The sequence below is a fragment of the Aythya fuligula genome, chromosome 25, assembly GCF_009819795.1.
Source record: "Aythya fuligula isolate bAytFul2 chromosome 25, bAytFul2.pri, whole genome shotgun sequence".
NCBI classification, from domain to species: Eukaryota; Metazoa; Chordata; class Aves; order Anseriformes; family Anatidae; genus Aythya; species Aythya fuligula.
The window spans coordinates 1,041,269-1,057,482 of NC_045583.1; the positions used below are offsets into that span (position 1 = coordinate 1,041,269).

General features: G+C 53.7%; 1 protein-coding gene across 3 annotated transcripts in view; it reads right to left on the bottom strand.

Annotated features, from left to right (window-relative positions):
* The window catches only part of PLXNA2 (plexin A2), a 143,445-nt gene that overhangs the window by 25,168 nt on the left and 102,063 nt on the right, over positions 1-16,214 (bottom strand). For all 3 annotated transcript variants that reach the window (XM_032203458.1, XM_032203455.1, XM_032203456.1), the window contains exons 10-15: positions 13,562-13,762; positions 11,645-11,741; positions 11,250-11,443; positions 7,143-7,294; positions 3,990-4,107; positions 1,731-1,867 (exon numbers count right to left, since the gene is read on the bottom strand). In XM_032203458.1, the coding sequence (XP_032059349.1) occupies positions 1,731-1,867; positions 3,990-4,107; positions 7,143-7,294; positions 11,250-11,443; positions 11,645-11,741; positions 13,562-13,762 (899 nt within the window). The remainder of the gene's footprint in view (positions 1-1,730; positions 1,868-3,989; positions 4,108-7,142; positions 7,295-11,249; positions 11,444-11,644; positions 11,742-13,561; positions 13,763-16,214) is intronic.

Below are 16,214 nucleotides of genomic sequence, written 5' to 3' on the forward strand. Positions count from 1 at the left end.
CTCCTGGAGCACCCCACACGTGCCCGAGTCCTCTTTCCATTCCTGGGGTGGGATGATGGGGAGATGAGTGCAGCAGCAGGGCTGGGAGTGGTGTGAGGCTCGTGTCCTTTCTGAACTTCTGGCTGGGATCTGTCCCCGTGGGTGCCATCCGGCCCAGGACAGGCTCCGTGGTGCAGCGTTTCCATGTCAGTGCCACCTGGGACTTGGCAGGCTCTCGGAGCTTTCCAAACACCCCTGCACAGGGCTCAGCAGAGGGAATCATCCAAGGAAAGGAAGTATAAAAGGAGCAACAGATGCCATCAATGCCTCCAATGTCCTTCAGTTCCTTTTTTCTCAGATACAGAGCCAGACACCGGGCACACCACAAGAGCTGAGGAAGTCCATTAAACCCTTCCTCATTAACAGGCTCTTCATAATCCACCCCTTCTCAGCCACACCATGAAGTGGGAACCAAGAAGCTGTTTAGCTATTCTGAGGCTGATGGAAGAAATAATTGTTGATGTTCAGCATTTCCACTGGCCCCACACCATGGTGCCAGGTTTATCCGATGCCACGACACGTGCAGGGAAGGCCAAGCCCCAGCCTGCTCCCGTGGTGCTTGGCAGGGCTGACGATGGACAGGGAACGATCACTGCTAATATCCCAACACGTTCCCATGTCTGTGAATTCACAGATCCCATAACCGTGAACCTCGCAGTCTTCCAGAAGAGAAATTCACCTCCAGGGGTCATTGCATTCCCAGAAACTTCCTTCCATCCTCCTGGGCAGCCCGAGCTGGGGGTTAGAAGGCAGGATCCCTGCACACATCGCACCGCTTCGGTCGGGTTCCTGGGCATTTCCAAGGCTTGCCAGACACAGAGAAAAAGCAAAGGGAGGCCCCAGCCTGCAGGGAGTGGGCACGGGCTCTGAGATAGTGCCTCATTGCTCAGGCTCCTGGCTCAGTCTCACAGGTACACGCGGCACCCAGTGGCACCGGGGTGCGCCCAGTGCAGGGTGTGCAGGCGATGCACACAGATGTACACTGCTGGTGTCTTTTTTTAACTAAGCCTCAAGAAAACCCATTAAACCCTGCAAATGTCAACTCGGCGTTTACACTGCTGGGTAAAAAGCAAATTTGCCATAGATGTCCCGAGGGGGAGACTTGTGGCTGTGCGTGATCCTGGCAGCAGGCGGGTGAGGATCCCGGCTCTGCTCCGCCACTCGGGGCCCCCCCAGCTCTGATGAATTTTGGAAGGGGCAGACCCCCACAGCAGGGGCTGCAACGAAAGTTGTGTGAGGTGCTGGTGTGTGAAAAGAGAAACCTGATGGTTGTCAAAACATTTCTTCAGTGGCAGACTTGGCTGTGCGAGGTTAGTGGTTGGACTTGAGGACCTTTAGGTCTTTTCCAACCCAAATGCTTCTGTGGTTGTATAAATATTACATTTTTGTCAGATCACACCAGTCTGGGGGCAGGTACCGAGGACTGCTATAAACATTTTACAACTACAGTGCTGTTTGCCTGAGATTTTTGGACCAGTTAAAGCCTTATAACGAAGCAATGGCCAGCACTACTACAGATGTGCCCCATCCCTCGCCAAGTAAGGCTCAGTGACAACAGGAACGATGACAACTTCACAAAAAAAAATGAAAGCAGGGGAGCTCTCAGGGGTCCCCAGATGCGTTTTTGAGGCTCAAAAATTGTTGATGTGTGCTCAGTCACAGCAGACCCATGGCCAGGCTCGGCCCCTTACCCTTGGAAGGCGCAGCTCTGGTTCCCCAGCAGCACGGAGACGCGGCTGCCGGCGCCCAGGTGGTGCCCGGCGATGGTGACCAGTGTCCCGCCCGACTCAGGGCCACGGCTGGGCGTCAGGAAGCTCACAGCTGGCGTCTGTGGAAAGACAAGAAGGTCAGCAGTGCTCCTGCCTGCGCCCGGGGAGCAAAAGGAAACCCTTTTCCAAGAGGAACAGCAATAAGGAGATGTGTCCCAGACGCCTGACAAACCTCCTGCTGAAATGTTGAGCCCTGCTGGGAAGGAGACGCACCTTGGTGAAGTAACTGCAAGTTCAGCCTGGGCAAAATAAAGTACGTACCTTTGCCTTCTTTCCACAGTAAATAAATAAAGCCAGCTGCTTGCTCGGTGGTTTCAAAAATGAACCGGAGGGCGAAGCAAGCAAACTGCCACAGTGGAGATCTGAACACAACTGTCTGAAGTTTGCCGCCGTGGTAAAGCATAAAAAATCAAACTAAAACCAGGGCACGGCAATGGGAAATACCAGACCACATTAACAAAACGCAGCCAGCAGCCCCAGCCTCGTGTGCAGCAGCGTGCTGGCACCGTGGGGGCAGAGCCTGTGTCCCCCTGCCGATGGGCAGACATCGCGCTGCGGGCGCTAACATCCCCCTCGACATTTTGCCAGCGATATCATTGCAGCAGTGCCACCTCTTTATCCTGCTTCGCGCTCCTGATAGCTATTTGTCCCCCTTAATGGAATTTGCAGAAGGATGGTACCTTTTTATTTGTTTTCCATCAGCGGATCTAACCAAATTGTTTTACTAATGCTTCCCCATTACCCTCTTTATGACTCTCATCTGCAGCTGGCAGCCTCCCAGCCCCACTCCCTCGGTGCCACCTGCCTGGCAGCTCGCTGCCTTTGTGCTCCTTTCCAAACACAACTGGGCTTTTTTGGGTGTGCAGTGCCTGCAGAGCAGCTCAGACCAAAAGCCTGTTTGACCCTGACTCCTCACTCCTATAAAAAACGCACAATCCACCCCGTTGTGGATAATTATGGAAAAATTTTACAGGGGGGTAAATTCCTTCTTCCCACTGCTGGTCCTGCACTGGGGACAGGCTGCTTGTGGGAGCCCAGGGACACCCAGTGCGGATACTTCACACGTTCCTCAGCTCCAGCCTCTCACAATCCTCCAAAATTCAAAGCACTGCCAGGCCCAGAAGCTGAGGGCCCAAACCAGAGACCTGCAAAACCTCCCAGTCCTGGGGCGAGGCTGGCACCAGATGAGGGTCTGAAAGCTATACGGGAATTTTCCACCTCCAGCTCATGAATTGGTGATAATTGTGACAGATTTACAGATCCGAAGCAGCTCCAAGGTTCCATATCCCCAGACGAAATGGGTGTAATTAGGGTGCGAGCACAGCTCCCGCCTGGTAGCAGACACCAGATGAGCTCACCAAGGCTCGAAGCCTCCCAGGGTCACCGCACAGCTCTGCTTTAAGGTACCAATCACTTTTACTACTGACTTTAACGGCGTGAACCAGCTGTAATGGAATTTGTGGCGGCGCCGAAGAGAAAAAATAAGAGGCCGAGTAACAAAAGGAAATGATATATGCGAAGTTTGAGGTGCCTGAAAAAAGAAATGATAATCACAGGGAGTGCTGAAAATCAGAAGCAACAATGCAAAGGATAATGCTCGACATGTGCTTACCAGCTTACTGCAGGGTACTACTCCACGACTCATCGCTGCTATTGCCTTCCACTGGCTCCTGTTTATTGTTCTGCCTTTTAGCTAAGACCCAAAGTAACAACGTTCCTTCATTACTCATCCTTACCCAAGACAGGATAAAAAATGTGAATCCTGGCTCCAATTCCTTGGCAAGATTATGCACAGAAAAGCCCTTGGGTATAGAACAAAGCCACGCTTTGCGAAGTGCTCCTGCTTTGAGTACACCAACGCACTTTGCAAGGAGTAACTCAGCCCAGCAAGTCAAGGGTTATCGCTATTCTGGAGGTGCAAAGCTGAAAACAAATGCTGTGGAAACCCTGGTTGTAGGTTCCCACCTAAATCCTGCCTATTCCATAGACCCACGCAAGCTTTGCATCCTGAAAACTGGGCTCGTTGACTGGGCAACTCCAAACAAACAGCTCGTGCAACACTATGGGGAAAGCGTTTGAAAAATCTGGGGCTGCCTTTTGGTGTCACAGCCCCAGCGTTCGCCGCGTGGCCCTGCAGAGCCCGAGCCTCGCAGGGCGCTCCCCGCCTCGCAGGGCACTCACCACGAAGGAGTACTGCTGCGCAGACCTGGCCGTGAACTCGGGCTTGCACTCTCCGATGCACAGGAGCACTGGGCCGGAGCTGATCCCTGGAAGCGCCTGCCCCATTTCACAGACGATCCTGGAAGCAGAAACGCAGCGAGGCTTTGTCAGGAGGTGCCAGCAGCGCCCTGTGCCGAGCTGGGTTCTTTTTTTTTTTTTCTTTTTTCTTTTTTCCCTCTCCCCTCTTTAACTTTGATATCTGCCTCTTTGAAAGAAGTTAATTACTGAGTCTATTTTTACCCCATGTAGTAATTTAAAGAAAAAAAAATCAAAATTAGACATAATTATTACAAGCTGTAAACTCCAGAGCAAAGCAGAGCACTAATGGCAATATATTAGCCAGTAGCAAAGTGAGTGCGAAGTCCTTAGAGTAACAGATGAGTTCATTAAGGGAACAGCTCACACTGCAGTCTCCCAGTTAATCAAAAATGGAGAAACCTGCTCGGGGATGATAGAGACAGACGCGGCGAGCAGGCTTTGCCGTGGAGACAGGGCTGAGCATGCTGATGCTGGCGGATGGAGTCAGTGGAAACCAGAGACACGGATCCTGTGCTCGCCTGCACCCAGCTCAGCCCCTCGGGGGCACCCCAAGGTGACATCGGGAGCTCGGGCAGGGGCTGCAGGGGTGCATGGTGGTGGTCGGGGGGCTGAGCACCACCGCCCAAAGCTCCCAGGGCGCTGGCGATGCCTCCTGGAGCTGAGAGCACTGAACACCGCAGTGCCAGTGCGTTTGTCATGGGTGCAGGGAGAGGTTTCCACAGGGACATCAGCTGGCTGAGCTCTTTAGCTAGACCTAAGCTAAGCTAAAAACCTCTTAAAGACCCCTGCTTGCTCCTGTGGCAATGCTGGGAAGAAAGCAGAGAGCATTGAGCCAGGCACTGGAAACCCGAGGATACGATGAGTAACCTGGGAGAGGTGATGAAGGCAAGGAAATGCTTGTCAGTGCCTGGCCTGAGAGCCAGAGCTGGAGGAAAAAAAAAACAGATTTTTTTTTCCCTGCTGAGGCTGAAGGTGCTTTTGCAAAGTGGCAGGGGAAATGCCTGCTTTTCCACTGATCGTGTGCAAACGCATGAAAGGATCCAATTTGTGCAGGCAGCATTTCGGCAGCCTTCAGCAGCATTAAATCCACTGCGAGCAAACTAAAATAAAAAGACGAAAGGAAGAAAGAACCTGCAAACAGCATGCACAGGTGATGCCAGGAGGCCTAACGAAATACATACATGCTAATAAAGAGCTCTCGTGTGAAAGTCCTTAGTGCTGCAGATCAAAACAGGTTGCCTAGAGAGACACTGCCTTTGCAGAACAGAAAGGGAAGCATCTCAGCTGCAAGCCTTAATCTGCCACGTGTTCTGCTCTGCCTTTCAGCCAGCCATTGCCCGGGCACCTCTCCCTCCTCCGCCTGCCTCCTCATTACTTCTCCTGCAAGCCAGCGCCGAGGAGGCTGGGTTTCAGCGAGGGTCAGGGCAGAGGACTGCAGCCTGGGAGCAGTATCTGTACTCCTGCAGCAGGCTGGCAAAAAAAGCCCTGCTCCAGAGACACACACCAAGGGCTAAGCACGGGGGGAACCCCAAACACTCAGCTGTTGGCCCCTGAAGCAGCAGCCGAGGGCACGGAGAGCATCTCCGGTACCGCACCAGGCAGGACGCAGCGAGGGACGGGGGCACGAGTGACCCCGGTACACCTGATCCTGATTTCTGATAAAAGCCAAATCCCCAGCAGGTACCTTGTTACAAAATGATGCATTCGGCAGAGCTGTAGGGTGCTGATTGCTGGGCTAAGTGGCCCTTTCACCAACATTAACCTAATTGCTGGCTGATAGATTGCGTGGCTGGAGCATATGGTGAGTCATTACAGTCTTGGAATTCAGTCTGCCCACAGAAGCCTAAAGAGGGCCCTTTTATCTGTATTCATCTTTAAAAGGCAGCTCTCATGCTAACGCTTGCTGTTATCTGCCCAGGGTAAATGTTTTAATGATGTTAACAAACTTTGAAAGCTCAAGAGCCGTAATTAGAGTCATGATTATAAAATCAGGGTTTCATACCATCAAAGGAGGACAATTTTATAATATTCTGCCTTTTATTTGAAAAATAAAATAAAACAAAATGCCGCTCAGCAGAACAGCCCAGGCCACGAGCACCAACAGCACGCTCGGTGTGCGCCGGGAGCCACGGCTGCGCTAACGCTGGTGGTGCTGTGCTGCCACAGCACCCTTCACCCCGTGGCTGGAGAACACTGACTGACCAACTGCTCACTTCCAAGAGGAGGGGATTTGGGCTGCAGGTAGGGAAAATGGTGCTGGGGAGCAAGCAATCAGCAAACCAGTGCCAACGCATCCCAGTGATGGGTGCTTCTGCTGCGCTGGGGCCACTGATGGGATGTCACCAACGGATGACAACTGCCTCAAGCTACTGCTGGAGCTGGGGCACGTCCGTGCTGCTGGTGGCCATCCCTAGGGAGCTGCCACATCCCTACAGCCACCCTAGTCCCCAGCAGGTGACATGGGAGGGCCTGTGGGGATGCTTCCCACACTGCACCTCCCCTGCCCAGCGCCGATGACCCCCAGCAGCACGGCTGACCTGAGCAATCCCCCAGGCAGCAGCAGAACCAGGTGTCACCGTGGGAGGTTTATTCGCCCATCTTCTGTTACATGCCTATTTTCTAATTTTTGGTTGACGTTTTTCTTAGTGAAATAAATGAATTGACTCCAGCGGAGGCCCATTTGGATTAAGGGGCTGTCACCACCTCACATGCCTAACAAATGGCTGCGCACAGCCGGTGGCGCCGGCTGAATTTCAAGTGCGAGGGGGAGCGGAGGGGGCAGAGAGGCTCAGTATCAACAGCAAGGTGCTCATCAGAAAAGTTGCTTAGCAAAGCAGGAACTGCTGCCTGGAAGGGAACAAAACACTTAATGAAAGCTTAAAGGGCTGTTTGACCCCCAGGATACCATCCAAGCACCCTGTCCCCTCCCAGCTGCAGGGGCACCATCCATCTCCGGACCCGTTCCTGCAGCTCTGCAGAGCTGGAGCGGGTGCAGGAACCACCAGGGGTTGGAGGAGTTATTGGAGGAGTTATTTTGGAGGCTGGGGAAGAGGCAATGTCCCCGAGGCCACTCACTGTTCGGCGACGACGTACTGCTCCGGCAGCGGCGCGCACGGCACCCCGGCCACCTGCACGCCGTGGGCGATCTCCGAGAAGTCCAGGCCCAGGTTCACGCCGCGGATGGTCACCCTGGTGCCTCCCTCTGGGGGACCCGACACCGTCAGGATCTAGAGGGAAGCACAATGCGGGTCAAGCTGCGGGAGGAAAAGGGAGCTGGTTCCCCCAGGAGCCCCGTGCCTGGCTGGGAAAGGAGCTCCTGTTGTGCGCACCGTGTCCCTCATCCAACCACGGGCACCTCTTGCCGCAGCCACCGAGGGCACCCCGGAGAAGCTGACAAAGCCAAAACCCCCCTGTTTTTTCCTCAGAGGGGACATCGAGGGTCCCCGAGCCCCAAGCTTGGACAACGCCACTCCGCAGACAGAATAAACCCGGCTCCTTTTTCATGGACTACGTGGCAGACTGCGGGTAACCTTCCAGAAGCTGCCCGCTGCTTTGCAGAACCTTGTTAACTTCTGCCTCGGCCGTTCCCTGAATGTTAATATCACATTTTATTAGGAAGTTGGCACCTCGAGTGACTTAGAAATGTTAAAGGGCGAGGTGTGTGCTTTAAAGCTGCCTGTTTATAGCCTACCTCAGCCGTAATCAGCCCTGCTTCTATAGACTTTCATCAAGGACAATATCCTCGTCCATGAGCAGTATAAATTACACTAACGTACAGTCTCAGGACTTGGACCCAAGACTCTCCAACAATCATTTCGAATCTGCCACCGGCCTGTTATTGCTCTTGGGTGAGTTACGGATCTTCTCCATGCTACAGCTGTTATTAATAAACAAACAATCTATAATAATGCACTTTAATTAATTTAATGGATAAATCTTGTTTATGCTTGTCGGTTCCACCTTTGTCTTTGGCAACAGATTGCAGCTCCTCAGGTCCCTTTCCTCAGTGTTTCTGGCTGCCTAGCAGCTTTGTTACCAAAATCTGGGCTCTGTTACCAAATCTGGCAAAATGTGTGTGGGTTCAGCCTGCTCTCTGTGCCCAGGTGTGGGCATCACCGCATCCCAAAGTGCCTCAGCTTTCCCCTGCACGTGCTCCAACCTCCCTCTCCCCCGATCAAGGAAGGGGGTTTCTGATCCCTTCATCACACCCTGCCTGCTGTGCTGCTCTCTGTGCCTCGTAGCGCAGAGCACGTCCCGTCCTGTATCATTTAGCTCCGCCAAGCCCTGTGTGCCTGCAAAGACACGGCACAAAATCGAGCCGAATTGCATTACACTGCATCCTGAAGGCTCGTGCTGCTAACTGGGAATCACCTGAGCTCAGCAGTTCACGTACCTGACAGCTACAACTGTCCTTTGCAGCTCCACATTACTCTAAAACGTGTTTTGTTGCAGCGCCTGAGCTGCCAGGCTCGTTGGCCCCTTCCCCTCTCCAGAAAGCAGCCGCAGTTTGCCATTTCCTGACCTTACCATGAGCAGCGGAGCCAAACGGCCCTGCCAAACAAAGCAGGGCTGATCCTGTATTTTGAAAATGTCCTGACCTGGAAAATCCCCAATACGGAGCTCCACTCGACCTAGATTTTAGTGGTCGCTAATTGAACAGTTTTGAAGTAACTGTGCCATAAAGCAGCCCCAGGGTTAGAACAGATGCATTCAATTAATTACAGCTGGGGAGATTCAGTCAAAATCGCAGGAAGACGAGGAGCCTTAAAGGTCCAGCGGCAGGAACACCCCGACCCCAGCACCCCCGGGTGTGCTCAGCCTGGGGCCAGTGGTGCTGGGGGCTGCCCGGGCTGCAGGGCTCCCTGCGGTGACCGCCCAGGTTTCTGTTCCCAGCCAGAAAGCATTAGGAAGGGATACACCCCAAACAACCCAAAACAAACCCGATCAGCCCTAATAAAGCGGTGTTTCAGTAACTCAAAGGGCAGCCCACAGGGATGTGGTTGGTACAGCCTCTCTCGGCCTTGGAGCTCTTGGATTAAAAGTGGAGGATTAAAAAATCCTGCAAAGGGCAGCTATGGGACAGCAAGGCCACTACCAGGACTCATAGGCTGGCTGTGTAAGGGGCTATACCTCTGCTGGAAAATTTTTAGGATGTCCTGAAAACAGGCTGAAAAGCACTAAGATCCAAGGTGGGGCCTGGAAGGCCTTTGGGTGTGCTGATGCCCTGAGCTGCCCGCCTCTGCCTCAGCCTGGAACTAACGAGCAGCCCAACCCCTCCGGCAACGCCTGGTCCCTGCTGCGCGGTGAGAGGACTTAGCACGTGCAAAGCGTTGAGTTATGCCCACAAAGGCTTCAAATACACGAAGTGGATGGTGATAGCTCGGTTACCCTCGCACCCAGCCCTCACACTACCTAAGGGACACGGATACCGCTCTGCACTGATCTTGGTGCTTTACATCGTGGCTGGCACCCCAAGGACCCCGTGGGACACCCCGCTTCCCTCCCCAGCCCGCAGAAGACACGGCTCTAACAACATGAGCTGTGTGTTGTCAGCCCCACGCCTTGCACCAGTTAGCATTTGACAAAAAGCAGGATTTATCTAGAAGTCTGTGCATGAGCCAGGGAGCCCCAGGACAGGGCTTTCCCTCTGGAGCTGGGGGAAGCTGTGAGCCTGCGACACCTCGGCACCATAACCAGGTGGTGTCTGCTGGGGTGAGGAGAGCACCCTGCCTGCACAACAAACGGCACAACCCCTCCCAAACCTCAGCCACCTTCGCTCTCTTTGTCTTTTTTTTTGTCATCCAAGCTGTCCGGATCCCAGCTGATGAGCCCAGCGGGGGACCAGCACATGAGCATTGTCATCCCGGCATGATCCGTCCTCGTCTCTGCCTCGGCTGATAGCACATTCAGAACCTAATTGTTATCTCCGCAGAGCAACTCCATTATTCAGCCTGACACTGCCCCCCCTTCAGCTGTTTGTTGCACTGATGTTATATTAATGAGGCCTGCAAATAAATGAATAGGAGATCAGAGTGCCGCTTGTTCACAAGAAAACTGATTTTTATTTATTTATTGCTAAGACCACAGCCTGCATGGAAGTCTTACGCTGTTAAAGGGACACTGTTGGTGACAGCAAGGCCTCACAGTGTGATGGGGTGAAAAAAGGCTGTGTGCAGCCTGCTGCCCACTTGCTTTTATGACTATTAAAGTGTGATCTCTTCTTGCTAGTTACGCGTCCCCCAAAGGCGCTGGACCCAGGAGCAAAGCCCTTGACCTTCAGCTTCAGAGGAAGAGTGAAAGTGGCCGGATGAAGCAAAAGGAGTTGAAAACAGCCCGTTTTAAATGCTCTTTTAGCGTGAGCCGGGCAGGGTGTTTGTAACACAGGCACTTGTATGAGTGAGTGCTGCTCTCCAGTCCAAGATTTTAAAGCCAGCGCCAACCTACATCTAACCCTGAGACAACACAACAAACTCTGGGCCTTTCTCCCATAAAAACGAAGCGAATCCCTTCCTCCCAGAGGGTCAGAGCACAGGCTGCTCTGACAGACCTGGTGCAGAAACCAGCCTGAGGGATGAGGAAGCTTTCCCCCTGTGAAGGGGCCCTGGCTGAGCTGGTGCACGTGTGTGTGCCGCGTCCTGCTGCCTCCCTGCCAGCTCCTCAGCCAGGGACAGCAGTGCGACAGGCTGCTTGGACACAGCACCGTGCGACACCTGCACCTCCTGCAGAACGGACACACGCTCAGGGCAAGGGAGACTATTTTGTTAATGAAGTTAATTAAGTGAGAAACAAAAATCCTCTTCCATTCCCACCTGGTAGGAGCGTCACTTCTAATAGCAACGCTAACAGGCCACGGGCGGTTTTATTTGGTAGGAGTGCTCCTGGGAGACTCAGCGGTCTGAACGGAAACATCACAAACATCACCTCTAGACTAATTAGCTCCCTAGTTTAATTAGCATTCCTGCACCGGTCACCCCACCACCAGCAGCACCGTGCTGAGTGACAGCTACGTGGCAGGGCAAGGGCTGCAAACCCTGCTCACACCCAAGGCGACTTTGCAGGCAGCAACGGAGCATTTTTGTTCCCCAATCTTCAGCTCTGGATGGGTGCTGGGGACAGCCCCAAGCCCCCCCGAGATGGGGAGAGAAGGGGCCAGGGGCGGGCAGAGCCCAGCGGTGCTCTTACCTCGGTGATGCGTGGGTTGGAGCACTTGACGTTCCTACTGGACCAGTCGAGCCAGGGCTGGGCGGCCGGGGGGCCGCAGTGGGGCCGCAGCGTGCACTTGGCCTCCCCGCTGCACCACCCGCACTCGAACTTGGGGTCGGCTTTGAGGCAGAGCCCGCAGCTCTCGCGCTGCGCCGCGCACTTGTACAGGTGCACTGCGGGGAGAGAGGGCGGCACGCGATGAGTTGCTTCTCCCCACGGGGTGGGTTTTGGACTTAAGTCTGGGGGTTTCCAGCAGTTCTCCTGCTGCCGTGGTGCAGGAGATGCTCCTGCCCAACATGGGGTCACCCAGGACCACCAGGTCCCTCCCTCCCTCCCAGCCCTCGTGGTGCTGTGATGAGCCCGAGCACCGTTACCTTTCAGGTCCTCGGGGTTGTCGATGACAAAGTTCCCGTTCCACACCACAGCAAAGTCCACGGCCAAGTTGCTTATGTCCATCCCGTCATAGAGGTACTGGGGAAGAAACCCAAGTGAGATGCCTGCGGGGATGCTACCAGGAAACACTCCATTTTTTTTAACAAGCAGTGATTATTCTCTGCCTCACGCGCTGATGTCTGAACCACCACCACCACTTCCACACTTCAGCTCTAGGGTCCTGCTTTAGCTTCCTCCTCCTCACTGGGAAGAGATAATTAAATCAGATCTAGTCCCCGTGAGAGGCGATGGATTAATTATTCCACTCGCAGCGGCTGCTCTTGTCACTCAGTCCCTAGCTTATCAATACAGCCCCTCCAGATAATCACCCTGCAAGGACTGCTGCCTGCGGGCTAACTCCTTATACATACAGGCACCACGCACCCTGGTGTGACTGGGAGCTCAGAAATCATGCTGCACAGCCTTGGCTGATGAAATAGGCATCAGCTGCGAAAAAGTAGATGGTGCAGAGAGGGCCTTGCCATGTCTGAGCATCAGTCGGGTCTGTGACAGCACGGAGGTGAATTATTCACCCTCTCGTGGACATCCGGGGGCTGCAGAGAGAAGCTGGATGCTTCCTGTGAATTCCCGGCGTGTTTTGAAATTCCCAGCATTGCCATTAGCACCAACGAGGCCTCGTTCAGCTGCTCTCCTTAAGTCAAGAGCTGCTAAAAAATCTTTAAAAAGTGAGCACTGCCATCACCTTTGGGATGAGGGAACGATGACTAAACGAAAGCAGAGTGCTCAGAGGTTGTCTCCGTGTAACAGGTGCCCTGTTTTAACTTGCTTTTGGTCACAGGGATTTACCTTGCCTGGGTTTTACTAAGAAACCACATCTTCTGTTCGGCTGATGGAGCCGTGAGAGCAGAATTGCTCTTAAATTCTCTGTCTACCACTTCCTATTAGCCTAACAGGAAGAAAAGCGCTTCCCTAATGTTTATAAATTGCTTTAGATAGCAAAAGTACTGCACAGTATTAATACATTTATTAGCCAGCAAGCTGCAAGGCCCGAAGACAGCCAGTGATGGATAAATATCCAGCGAAACTTTTAAAAATTCAAAACTTGATTAACAATTTAAGACCATCTGCACTGAATGCTAAAGCAGCCCCTGAAGTTCCTCGTTCTGCTGCCTAAAACAAACCCAGCGCACCCTGCCTGACCCCGGGCCCCTCCGAAAGCCCCCGAGGAGGATACCCCTGAGTCAAATCCTGCCCAGTCCATTTGCAGTGCTGAGCCCCAGCCTGTGCAAGCTGAGGCCGAGCTGCCTTCCCCTGCCTGCTACTTCAGCAGCATCCGTCCCAAAATTTCCTTCCCTCTGCTGCGCTCTCTCCCCTGGCACTTTTCCTTCCCCCTCCCTCCCCGCACCATGTGGTGTTTCAGCATTTCTGTATTCATCAAGCCACCGTGACCTGGAATTTGACAGCTCCCTGATAAGGGGTCTGCGACTCTCCTTATCTCTCCCTTGTGAATCAGCTCGCCTCCACACCTTGGTGCGTTCCCTCCTCCTCCCTTCCCCTCGCTGACCCCTGCAGTCGGGCGAGGAAGCGCCAGATACGGGGCCAGCACCACAAAAACGCCCCCAGCAGCTCCCACCTGCACTTTGGGGCCAGCTTAACCCCAGGACTTTTCTCTCCACCCATCCCCTTCCCTCCCCACTGCTGAGCCCCCCTCCCTCGCATCGCAGCAGCCTGTTTTGGGAAGGCGCTGCGTGGGGAGGAGGGGAGCTTCAGCTAAAAAAGAAACACGACGGGAGGCAGCCTCGTGCTCCGGAGCTGCTGACGGCTCCTGAGCAGCCCCAGCCCCGTCCCCACGCTGTCCCCAAGCACCCAGCAGCACCCTGAGCCCCCGGCCCCCTCACCGAGCTGTTCTGGCACTGCACGCTGGAGCTGTTGAAGCGCAGGGCGGGCACGCGGTGGATGACGCCCTGGATGCTCAGCACGCACTCGTAGCCGCGCTGCCCGGACTGGGGCTGGGGCAGGTTTCTGGCTTTCAGCGTGATGGGCTTCACCTCTCCCACCGGGATCAGGATCTCCTCCGTGGGGAAGAGCTGGGGGCAGTCCTGGGGGCAAGAGAAGACAGCGGGAGGTCACGGCGGGGATGGGACACGGCTCCAAGCACGTCTCAGCCCACGGTGAGCTGGCCGATGCCCCGAGCACACCTTCGGCACGCAGGGCAGGTAATTCATGGTGTGTCCACGCAGCTGCAGGCTCCGTGCAGAAATACAGAACCCCACGGCACAGCTCCCCTGCTGGGGAGCTGTGCCGAGCTTTGAAGTGTACAAAATACCATGAAACTGGAAGCAGTCTGTTAAATTTTCCATCTAAAACCATGTGAAAATATTTCAAACGTCAGCGTGGCTGCAAGAAAGGAACAAAGAGAAGAGCAAAATGCTGCTGCCTCCAAAACTCTGTGTTTGCTGTACGGAAAGCGTGGAAGTGCTCGGTCTTGAGCTCTTAAACAGCTAAGCAGGGTAACTAAAGCAGTAAGCAGGGAAGCGCTATTTGTTTCCACTTCTGCCACTATCTGGCCAAAATAATGCAATTGTAAATTAATAGCAGGCGTAGCATCACCACTAATGCTGTTATTGCAGGAGTTCTGGGTTTCTTTATAGATGTTCTGCACAAAACAAAGCGAAACCGTCCCCACAAACATCACTTCACACATGAGCACATCTGTGGCTCCGCACAAACCAGGAGCATTCGATGGCTGTCTGAAAGATAATCTGAGAGGAACCACAAAAAAAACCCATCAGTGCGTGGTAGCTGTATGACATCTCTCCCAACAGCTCTCAGCATCCCAAGCATTATCTCCCCACAGCACATTGGGAGCCGCAGGTTTTCCTCTCTTCATCCACCAGGAACTGCAGCACCACAGACAAAGGCTCCGGCCATCAGAAGCATTTACATTCCATTTACCTCTAATTTGCTTTGATCTAATGGAAATAGGTACCTAAGTACCTGTAAGGAGCTGACAATAAATGATTAATCCCCAACTAATGCAGAAGTTTTAGGGGGAAAAAAAAACAGACTGTTTCCTTTAGCTCTGCCAAATTCCACGCTGGCATCCCAAGCCCTTTGCCACCCAGCCTAGAAATTAAGTTAAATCATGCGGATGGAGAGGCGAGGAGAGCTGTCCTGTGCCCAGGGAGGAAATCTCCCAGGGAGGAAATCCCCTGTGGAGGAAATCCCATCCCGCTAAGGGCCAGCAGGCAGCCGAGCTGCTCCCAGGCCATGGGATGTTGTTTCGCTACTGGCTCCGAGGAGCTGTAAATGAGAACCAGATGCTGCCCGAGCTTGGAGGAGCCAGTAGCTTAAGCTGCTGCCTCATAAACCTTTTTAGTGGCACTTTTCCTTATATATTTTTTATTTTATTTCTAACAGGGACTTTCACGGATTAACAGCCAAGAGTGGTTTTTAGCTCCAGCAGCCAGGAAGCTGGCCGTGCTGGGAAGGAAAGAGCAGCCCTTCTGTGCAGCAGCACAGATCTGCAGTCTGGCTGGGAATGTCACCACAAAATTCAGCTCTCAGGTCCCCACAGACCCCCAGTACCGGGGGCTCAAATCTCATCTCAGCCTTCGCATTGCTCCCAGCAAGCTGCTGAGATCCCTGGTGTTTTCCATCCAGCTGTGAGCTGCGTTGGGTTCCCTTTGCACACTCGTTACACGCTGCACACCTATCACACACTGCACACCTATCCCAGCTTCTGCTCGAGACCTGGCTGCACGCAGGACTCGGCCACAGAGCAGCACACGCGGGGACACGGCTGCAGGGCACAGCGGTCCCAGCTCCTCGGCAAGCTGGGCTGGGAGGAGAGGCACCCCGCAGCACCGGGATCCTTCAGCACATGATGATTAAAACCCAGCAGTCTCCAGCCATCTCACCAGTGGGAGAAGCTCAGCGCACAGTCCTGAAAATAATGAATATGTTCTGGACCATTATCCTTCCTGGCCACCATCAGTCGTGAGATGACTGCTAAGGAAATGCTTCTGCCCACAGAGAACAGGAGAGGACTTGCATTTCCAAATCTGCCCTGTAATGCTGAAAATGCTGGTAGCAAAAATTGTCCTACCATCGAGACGAGGAGGATGTAATAGTTTTTCTTTTTTCTTTTTTTTCCTCTTCGAGCAGTGCTTTCAGTGGGAGAAAAATGTCACGTCGGGGTTGTGGTGCAGAGAAGGGCTGCCAGCCTGTGAGCGCAGCCCCTCCGCGCTGCCTGACAGCTCCAGTGATCACACTAATAAGGGACATACATTTTGGGATGGAGAGGGATGCAGGAAGATGCCCTCCTAGCGAAAGCACAGGCACTTGTGGGGCGCCGCACTGCTGCTGGCGGTTGCTGCTGAATTTATCAGATGAGTGAGTGAAGCCACCAAGCCTGCAGGGGCTGGGGGGCACGGGGCTTGCTCCGACACCGCACGCATTACAGAAAGCACTGCTGCGGGCCCTCTCTTTCCTATTTGTGCCATTTCCAATCCAGGCTCATTGCTCAGTTTTCAGTTCTTTATTTTTTTT